Below are 10,978 nucleotides of genomic sequence, written 5' to 3' on the forward strand. Positions count from 1 at the left end.
GCTAGCCTTGAGCTGAAGAGCTGAGGGACAGCGCCCAGGCCCAGAGTTCAGGCCCCACGACCGGACCCAAAACAAAATCAATGTAGTGTCTAGTATCACTGCTGAATTAGTTCACCCTTTATCTCACTAATTTTGTGCTTCCCCTTACCCTCCCCAAATCAGGTAAACTTACATACAAGACAAGAGGTACAGAAATACAAAAAACAGCAACAAAAAGGGAAAAACAGAAAAAAGAAAAAAACTTATTTTCCTTTATGTGGAGTTCATTTCAGTAAGCATCATTTTATATGATCATATGCACATAACTATTGAGCCTTTGTGATCCTCTCCTAAGAATATCCTCCTTTGGTATCTGTGTGAATGTTTAGAGTCCTGTTTAACTTATTATATAATTTTTTTGTGTTTTCCTATCCATTGTGTTTGCCTGTATATTTATAGCACATTCTCATTACTAAAAATGAGGGGAAACTATGCAACCTATGTTTCTTTGGGTCTGGCTTACTTTGTTTAATACAACTTATTTTTTTTTTTGCTTAATATAATTTTTTCCAAGTCTTTCTGTTTCCTTATGAATGGCATTCTTTCTAATGTCATTCTTTCTGATAGAAGCATATAAGTCCATTGTGTGTGTGTATACACATGTGTATGTACTTATTACCTTTATCATATGATCATAATACCTCAATTTTAAAAAGTGGAACATGGTCAGTGAGGTATGTATCACACACACACACACACATTTCACATTTTCTTGATCCATTCATCCACTGAGGGGCATCTGGGCTGATTCCATATCTTGGCTATGGTAAACAATGCTACAGTGAACATGGTTGTGTTGGTAGCTTTAGTGTGGCCTGGTTTGTGGTCAATTGGATAAATAACCAGAAGTGGAACTGCTAGATCAAAAGGAAGCTCTATGTGTAGTCTTTTAAGGAACATTCATACTGCTTTCCAGAGTGGTTCAACAAGTTTACATTCTCACCAACAGTGTGGTGGCATTCCCTTTTGGCCATATTCCTGCCAGCACCTGTTATTGTTAGTTTTGTTGACATTGGCCATTCTAACTGGGGTGCAGTGAAATCTCAGTGTTGTTCTGATTTGCATGTCTTTTATGTCCAGAGATGCTGAACATCTCTGCATGTTTCTGTTGGCCATTCTTACTTCATCTTCTGAGAAGTCTCTCTTTAAGACTTTAGCCAATTTACTAATTTAGTTGCTGTTTCTTAGAGAATTTGTTTTGGGGGCATTTAATTTTTTGAGCTCTAAGTATATTTTAGACACGAGGCCCTTGTCTGAGGCATAGCTAGTAAAGATCTTCTCCCATTCTGTAGTCTTTCTATTTATTTTGCTAGCTATGTCTTTTGCTATGCAGAAACTCTTCAGTTTGATGCAATCCAAATTATCCAGCCTTGCTTTGATGTGTTATGTTTCTGGATCTTTACTTAGGAAGTTTCGACCCATGCCAAGGAGCCCTAGTGTTTCCCCTTTCCTGTAATATTTTCAAGAAGCATGGATTTTAAAATCCAAGTGGGTGTGTATTTTGTCTATTTCCTGCATTTCTCAGTATTATTAAAAATTGTATTTTGAGGGTTGAATCACCAATTTCACTTCAAATGTGCATCAGGAAGAAGGTACTGACTTTATTGGAAGGAGATGGAAAAAACAAGGTTATTGAGGAGGAACCATGGGGCCATGTGTTTAAAAGGAAGTATTTCTGTCCTTTAAGAATTGAGAAAGTAGACAAGTTCAAGTAGAAATATTTTTTTTTTGGTTGGCCATAAGGCTTGAACTCAGGGTCTGGGTGCTGTCCCTGAGCATTTTCATAAATAAAGCTGTTACTTTTGTAAACAAAACAACACAAAAAAAACAAGATCCATCCATTTTTTGTCCCCAAGAAACACATCTGCCAAAGATGAACACAAATTCTGAGTGAAGGAATGGAAAAAGATATTCCAAGCAGCTAAATCCTGCAAGAAGGAAAGAGTAGCCATACTGATAGCTGATAAAATGGGCTTCATGTTAAATCAATAAGAGATAAAGAAGGTCACTACATATTAAGAAATGGCATGATCCATGAAGAAACAAATTACAGTCATCAATATATGCACCAAATAGCAGAGCTCCCAATTAAACAATCAAACAAGCACTCCAATCAAACAAACACTCGTAAACTAACAAAAACTTAGAGACCCCCAACACAATAATAGAGGGAGATTTTAACACCCCATTCTCATCAAAGGATAATTCAACCAAACAGAAGATCAGCAAAGAAACCTCTAAATTAAGTGACATCATAACCCAAATGGACTTAATAGATATCTACAGAGTATTTCACCTAGCAACCACACAAGACATTCTTCTAAGCAGACCATTGAACTTTCGTCAAAATAGATCATATCCTAGGATATACAATAATCCTGAGGAAATATTTATTGATATAACTCCCTATATTCTATCTGATCACAAAAGAACCAGAACTCAATAGCAAGACTGAACAACACACTGTTGAATAGTACTTCAATGAAAATAAAAGCATGTCATACCAGAAACTCTGGGACACAGCAAAAGCAGTGTTGAAAGTTCAAGAAATCCCAGGTTTTTGCCTGGTCACTGCCCCTATCCACCTTTTCCTAGCTTAGCATATAAACTCCTCATTCTCCTGCAGGTATGGGAGGCTTTTTTGGGTATTACCTGAGACATCTCTGTCCTTAAATTCGGCACTCTATGCCATCCTAGGTTTGTCTGCTTCTTCCATCCATCTCTCAGCATCATCTACTATGGTAGCTGGTTATTGGATATTGGCTCTGTAAAAACACCTCCTGAGTAGCTAGTAATACAGATGTGAGCCATCAGTGCCTGACCTTACTGAACATTTGTAGGAACTGAATGAAATGTCCATCTAACTCTTGGTCTTTCAAACATCAGATGAACTATGGATTATTAAGACCAATAGAAGGGAGAGATAAAAAGAGTCTTGTTACCGGGAGGTCTGATTGATAGCTAAGGCCCTCTGAATTCGACAAGGAGGTGAAAGCTTAAAGACATTCTTCAGTGGTTGGAAGGTATACTGACATTGAAGATACTCCTTATGCTTAGAACTTTCATTTATATCTTGTTTCAGAGGAGCTGTTGTTAAAGAGACCTTTTGTTTGATGGTCACTTTTTGTGGCAACTCAGGTGTTTGGCAAATGTTTATCGATTCCATTCCTGAAATTTAAAAAAAAATTATTTTTCGAAACATTCTTAGTAGACCAAAGCATCTCTAGGCTGAGCTGTGTGGATTAAGTTGCCTGTAGTAGCCTGGGTGCTCTTTTACCATTTCCAGATGTTCATTTTCTGATGGTTCTCTTACTTCACATGTACCTCTTGGTCTGCTTAGAGAATAAAAGGCATCTATGTAATAAATGTAGAAATTTTCCTATCTATCAACCTAATTCATAGGGGTTTGATTGGGCTTACTTATGCTAGGTAATGCGTGAAATGCTTTAAGTAGATTATCATATTGAATAAATACCATCGTGATGTGAGTACATTTAGCCCTCTGTATCCAAGTATTTTATACTGAAGGTCTTATGGTTTGAATATAAAGTCTTCCCTTAACCCTCCAAAGGCTTGTGTAGTAAAGACTTGATCCCAATGCAGTTTTCAGAGATAGGGAGTTAGGAAAGTAGTTGGATCATGGGAGCCTGACCTAATTGATAGAATAATCCATTTGTGGATTCTAATTTGATGTTGTTATTGGAAAGTAGTAGGGAAGTGAAGACTAATTGGAGGAAGTAGGTTTCTCGGGATCTATTAAAAGATTTGATTTATTAAAAAAGATTTCCTACTCCTTCTCCATCTTTTCTATTTCCTTGCTGTCATAAAGTAATCAGCTTTCCTCTGCCTGTAACCTGCCACAGTGTTCTGCCTCACCACTTTGGCCCCAACACATTGGAGCCAGCTGACCAGAAACTGAAACCTCCAAAATTCTCTGCACATTTAAATTTTTTGTCTTTTGAATTGCTTTTCTCAAATATTTGTCAGCTAACTAGTTAGGAGCTGATGGCTTTTAAAATCTGAGGATCACAGTTCAAAGCCAGCCCAGGAAATAAAAGTCTGTGAGATTTTTATTAATCACACACACACACACAAAAAGTAGGGGAGTTATAGCTCAAGTGGTAGAATGTTGGCCTTGAGAAAGCTCAGGGACCACTCCCGGCCCCTGGCTCAAGCCTCAGGACCAGCACAAAACAAAAAACAAAACTATGGATTCAACCAAGTATGGATCAAAAACACTTGAAAAAAATTCATCTATAGTGTATATATGTAGATATTTTCCTTATCTTTATCCTATAAACACTACATTGTAACAATTTTTTACATAAAAAAGGAATAACAAGTAGAGAGATTATTTGAAATATGCAGGAAGATATGTGTGGTAACATGCAAATACTACATAATTTTATGAAAAGGATTTTGGATTTGAGCATCCTCTGATTTGGATCTTGAGTAGCTAGGATTATAGGCTTGAGCCACTGGGCCAAAGATAAAAATTGTTATCACAGAAAATGGGATACAAACTGATGTATGGGATAAACTTACAAGGCTGCTCATAGGTCTAATGGATTCAGTCATTCGAGCCCAGATGAGCTCTTTGGAGGGGTATTTCTGCTTTTAGTTCCTGTGTAAAACATCTGTGCATTTCCTTCTGGAAGTTCTGCTCTATACCACAGTATGTTCTAAACCAATTCCTCAAATGGAGAAGGTAAGGTGCCTTTGGATTTAGCATATAATCAATACAATTCCATGTCTGTGAATTTGCCTACTTACTAAAATTTTTTGTAACCTCCCCCACCCCGGTATTCATGACACTTTGTTAGCCATTCAGAGGTGCAGAGAGATGAACGTTTCAAGTCGCCTTTTATGCATGCTCCCAGCTGAAATCAAAGGAAGCTTCATTTTGTCTTCTTGTTTCAGCTCTTATACTGTAAAAAACAAAAAAAACAACAAAAAAACTGCTCTTCTCATATTATGTATTACTATGCTTGGAGCATTTTTGTGCTTTTTATTGATTTTTCTTTATTTTTTTTGGGGGGGGACTGGTCGTGGGTCCTGAACTGTGGGCCTGGGCACTGTCCCTCAGCTCTTCAGCTCAAGGCTAGCGCTCTACCACTTGAGCCACAGCGCCACTTCCAGCTTTTTCTGCTTATGTGGTGCTGAGGAATCGAACCCAGGGCCTCATGCATGCAAGGCAAGCACTCTACCACTGAGCCACCTTCCCAGCCCTGATTTTTCTGTTTACAGTAGCCTGCAAGTATAATACTACACTCAAGAAGGCTGTGGTATACCTATACCTTAAGAATAAAATACACATTAAACTTTATAGACTACGATAGAGATCATTTGCCATGAAGGTTAGAATGTGTTTGTGACTTTAACTAAGTATCACTATCCCACAATACTGTGAAATGTGTGAAATTTATGTTATAATTATAATTATAACATAAATATAATTATAATAAAAAATTGCAAGAAAGAATAAAATACATGTTTTAGATAGGCTTTTTTCAGACGTGTTGTTGACCACGAATTCATTGTTATTAACAAATACATAATAAATAAGGTGTCTTTAGACAGAAACACATATATAATATGGCTATATCGATCAATAGGCAAAAATGTTGTTACCAGATCTCCCAGGAAGCTCAATCTATGAGCTATCCTAGGAGCAGTGTTTTGGTATTCAATAATTCAGTGTTTGTAGAGATTTTATAGTATCTCATTTTTACAAATAACATGAATAGGGCTGGGAAGGTGGCTCAGTGGCAGAGTGCTTGCCTTGCATGCATGAGGCCCTGGGTTCGATTCCTCAGCACCACATAAGCAGAAAAAGCTGGAAGTGGCGCTGTGGCTCAAGTGGTAGAGCGCTAGCCTTGAGCTGAAGAGCTGAGGGACAGTGCCCAGGCCCACAGTTCAGGCCCCACATCCAGCAAAAAAAAAACAAAAAAGAAAACATGAATAAACTGTTACATTAATAGTCAAGGAGTGAAATAGTGCAGACTCTAATCAAATGTTAAGTACAAGTTGATGCTGCAATAACATATTCCAATGTGAAATTCCTTTACAATATAGCTAGTGAGCAGAACTCATGTGCAAGGACTGAAGTACAAAGGGGAAACTGGGGGAGGTTTTAAAGGGAAGTTTTCTGATGTTAAAAATGAACATAAAAGCACCTTTTCCTGGTGCTAAAAAAGTGGCCAAGTAGATTCTCTTCTCCACAAATTAAAAGGAAGTAACATCAAGCACAACTTTTCTTTTTGGGGGGGGGGATGGGGTCTGGTCGTGGGCCTGAACTCTGGGCCTGGGCTCTGTCCCTCAGCTCTTCAGCTCAAGGCTAGCTCTCTACCCCTTAAGCCACAGCGCCACTTCCGACGTTTTTCTTTTTTCTTTTTTTTTTCCGACTTTTTTCTTTTTGGTTATGTGGTGCTGAGGAATAGAACCCAGGGCCTCAGGCATGCAAGGCAAGCACTCTGCCACTGAGCCACCTTCCCAGCCCACAACTTTTATTGTCCTGCTAGCCAATCACTCAAGTCCATGAGAAGAATTTGTGTCTACAGAGTTTCACATTTCACGAACTTGCTACTTTGCAAAACTTTGAGGGGATAGGCATTTGAATATTACTTTTCTGAAGTGCTTAACAATGGGAACTGGTCATGTGGAACAACATAATAGGTTTCCAGAACTGACCCATTGAAAATCTGTAGTGATTCAACCAGTGAGAGAAGATATGCTTGGCCTTCTTTTGTAGCATTCTCAGGTTGATAGATGTCACAAAGTCATGCATAGGGCTTATATCCATTGATGAATCAATAGTGCTTGTAATCAATTGGTCTGCTGAACCAGTAGGCTTTAAAACAGGAAGACATAGAAAAATGTATGTTTATGAGATACAGACATGAATATAGATGTCTGAAAGAACAGACTTACAAATATAAGGACAGGAAAGAGACACCACTTCATATATTAATTATTTTTAACTATTTTTGTCTTTTCTTTTTTGATACTGGGGATTGAATCCAGGACACTGCACTTGCTAGGCAGGCACTTTGCCACTGAGTTACATTCCAGCCCAACATTAAATGTTTTATTCCTTTATGTATTCACTCACTCATCCATTTATTATGTCACCAAATAAGTATTTATTGCGTGTTAAAATTACTTATGGGCCAGACATTATGTCAGAAACTAGGACCAAAGTCACATATAAAAGCCACATTCCCCTGTGAGGGTACCTAGCTTCATTGAAATACTCACAAATGGTTAAAACGGTAAAGTCAATGTTATGAATATTTTGCCACAATAATAAGTGCATGAGTTTACATGGCTAGATTATTTAGTGTTTATATATATATATATATATACATATTCATTAAGTATACATAATTATGGGAACATTTACATGTTCACATATTAAACACATGCATACTTATATACTTAACTCATTATTGTTATTTGCCATTTTTTTGTCAGTCATGGGGCCTGAACTCTGGGCCTAGGCACTGTCCCTCAGCTCTTCAGTTCAAGGATAGCACTCTACCACTTGAGCCACAGTGCCACTTCCAGCTTTTTCTGCTTATGTGGTGCTGAGGAATCAAATCCAGGGCCTCATGCTTTCAAGACAAGCACTCTACCACTGAACCACCTTCCCAGCCCCTGTTCTTTGCATAATTTTGGTGATCAACACAGAAACACATTAAGATATATAGAAACCAAGAAGTCAAAAAGCCATAACTCATTAAAGAAAAGATTTAAAGAAGTAAATGGAAGAGTTTAAGTGTTGTGTGTGTGTGTATCACACACACATACTGAGGGCCAGTATTGGCTGCTAGGAGCTTTATAGTCTGTGGCAGATTCCCACTTGTTCCATACACACCCTGGCTTGTATCTCCAGGGGCAGCAAGCATCCAAGCCTCATGGTAACTCCAGAATGTGTCTGAGAGTACAGGGAACAAACAGAACACTGAATTCTTCACTGGCTGGAAGAGAACTTAGGGACCCAGTCACTATGCCTGCTAGTTTGTTTGTTTGTTTGTTTGTGGACAAATACTGGGGTTTGAACTCAAGGTCTGAGTGCTTGCTGTCCTTTTTGTTTTTTCACTCAGGGCTAGTGCTCTACCACTTGAGCCACAGATCCACTTTCAGCTTTTTGGTGGTTAATTAGAGATAACACTCTCACAGGCTTTCTTGCCTTGCCTGGCTTTGAACTGTGATCCTCAAATCTCAGCCTCCTGAGTTGCTAAGATTATAGATGTGAGCTGCCAGTGCCCAGCTAAAGGAACCTTGAAAATGCTAGATTAAATAAAATAAACCACTTAAAAAGGACAAATACAATGAGGGGGAGGGATTGGGATGGGAGGAATGGGGGAAAAGAATGAAAAGGATGATATCAATTAGGATGTATTATAAACTGACTTGTTGAATGGTAAGTAGTTGTACAACTACTTAAAGATGATACAAATTTAATTTTAAGGAGGACAAACACTTGTATTCCCACTCATATGAGATACTTAGAGAAGTCAAGTCAAATTTAGAGATCAGATAATGGTGATGGATTTTTTTTTTTTTTTGGTCGGTCGTAGAGCTTCAACTCTGGGCTGAAGAGCTTGAGCCACTTGAGCCATAGCACCACTTACAGTTTTTTTGGTGGTTAATTAGAGATAAGAGTCTCACAGACTTTCCTTCCTGGGATGGCTTTGAACCACAATCCTTGAGAATGGTGATTTTTTTTAAGACTACACAGAACAGGCTTGGTATTGTTTAATAGGTACAGAATGTTAGTTTTGTAAGACTAAGAACTTGGGAGACGGATGGTGGTGAGAGTCAGTGTACTTACTGCCACTGAATTGCCATACTTAAACATGATTACAACTTTTCTCTATAAAGTTAAATACAAAATACTTCCTAACAAAAGTCATCCTTGCCTCTTCCAATTAACTATATAAATGAAACTACCTATGTCAAGTAACTGGTTCTGTAAAACGAATCTAGTGTCTATTGGCATTGGAAAAAAACATGCAAATAGAATCCTCCTTTGTCTCTAAAGTTGAAATAGTGGCTAACAATTCATTGGCTTCTCTGGAAATGAGAATAAAAATGGGCTGGGAGAGGTTGCAAGCTCTTTTCAGAAGTTATGGTTAATAACACTTGGGAAGGAAGGACAATTTTACAAAATGAACTAATTATAGAGAAATTACATGGATTCAGAATATTCAAAATGTTATAGTAATTCTAAATAGTAAAAATTTAAAAATATGCATTTTTACTATTTCTGTAACAAGTATTTAATTCACATAGATGTATAGGTTTCTAAATGTATAGGTTCAAAGCCAGCCCAGGCAGGAAAGACTGTGAGACTCCTATCTCCAATAAACCACTAGAAAACCGGAAGTGACACTGTGGCTCAAGTGGTAGAGCGCTCGCCTTGAGCTGAGTTGCTGAGGGACAGCGCCCAGGCCCAGAGTTCAAGCCCCACGACCGACCAAAAAAAAAAAAAAAAGAATTTTTTTCCAAGGCTAGCTTCCAACTGTGATCCTCAGATCTGTCTTCTGAGTAGCTAGGATTACAGGCAGAGCTCAGCTCCAATGCCATCATTAAATAGATAATAAACTAGCCAGTGTCACAGGCTTGTGTCTGTAATCCCAGCTACACAGGAGGCTGAGATCTGAGGATTGTAGTTCAAAGTCAGCCTAGGAAGGAAAGTCCGTGAGACTCTTATCTCCAACAAACCACCAGAAAACTGGAAGTGGCACTTTGGCTCAAGTGGTAGAGCACTCCCCCTGAGCTCTTATGGACAGTGCCCAGACTCAGAGTTCAAGCCCCATGACTGAGCAAAAAGAAGGAGGAGGAGGAGGAGGAATAAAAGGGGGGAAAAAAGGAAGGAAAAGGAAAAGAAAGGAAGGGGGATTGCAGAGGAAGAGGGGGAAAGGAAAAAGGAAAGGAAGAAGAAACAACGAAAGAAATGAAAGAAAAGGAAGAAGGGAAAAGGAAAGAAAGGAGAAGGGGAAAAGAAAGGGGAAGGGGAAAAGAAAGGGGAAAGGAAAAGGGGAAAAGAAGTGGCGAGCTGGACCTACCATGTCAGCTAAACATAGAGGCAAAAATTTGTGCTTTACAGGTGCTAGAGACAGCTTCAGGCTTTTGGGATGCCATTTGTAGACCAAAGTGATAGCAAAGCGCCCAGAAATCTTCACAGTAATAAAGTTATTCACCTGTGTGCAACAGAAAGAAGAGTAAGTTTTTATGCAGACTTTTCATGATCATAAATCAAGTAGAAATCAGGTATTTTCATGACATGTGAAAGGACATTTGAAACTGACATTCATAAAAGGTTTGTTTTGACTTAGATCCATTAAGGCAGAATGAGTGTAGGGTTTTGTGCTACAAATTTATGGTTGCTATGATTTATTGCGAAAAGGAAGAGGAGTCGACAGAAATGATTTGAGATCTATTTGAGAATGAGAAAATGCTTGGCAAATGTATAGTTATTTGGAGCCCTAATTTTAGCACTGAGACATGAATAGCCTCTCTTGTACAGTATGGTTGATAATTTCTATTTCCCTAGGTGTTGAGAAAAGTCAGTAGCAATGTCAAGTACTTAAATGTTGCCTTAATGTCACTGTGAAACTCATTAAAGTTGGAGAGATTTTATAAATGGTAAGAATGGAAAACTAACAAGTAAATGACTTCTAAAACTGAAGAACACATCTGCAGATGTATCAAGTATAGTTTTAAATGATTCCTCCCATCGGGGCTGGGAAGGTGGCTCAGTGGCAGAGTGCTTGCCTTGCATGCATGAGGCCCTGGGTTTGATTCCCCAGCACCACATAAAGCCGGAAGTGGCATTGTGGCTCAAGTGGTAGAGTGCTAGCCTTGAGCTGAAGAGCTGAGGGACAGCGCCCAGGCCCAGAGTTCAGGCCCCACGACCAGACCCCTCCCCCCC

General features: G+C 38.7%; 1 protein-coding gene across 1 annotated transcript in view; it reads right to left on the minus strand.

The window, feature by feature from the left end:
* Positions 1-10,978, minus strand: part of LOC105988289 (uncharacterized protein C3orf20-like) — a 47,449-nt gene that overhangs the window by 33,855 nt on the left and 2,616 nt on the right. Inside the window, exons 2-3 of the mRNA XM_013019865.1 lie at positions 10,113-10,247; positions 2,982-3,207 (exon numbers count right to left, since the gene is read on the minus strand). Coding sequence (XP_012875319.1) covers positions 2,982-3,205 — 224 coding nt within the window. The 5' untranslated portion in view covers positions 3,206-3,207; positions 10,113-10,247. The remainder of the gene's footprint in view (positions 1-2,981; positions 3,208-10,112; positions 10,248-10,978) is intronic.

The sequence above is a fragment of the Dipodomys ordii genome, unplaced genomic scaffold (genome assembly GCF_000151885.1).
Source record: "Dipodomys ordii isolate 6190 unplaced genomic scaffold, Dord_2.0 Scaffold3, whole genome shotgun sequence".
In the NCBI taxonomy this organism is placed as follows: Eukaryota; Metazoa; Chordata; class Mammalia; order Rodentia; family Heteromyidae; genus Dipodomys; species Dipodomys ordii.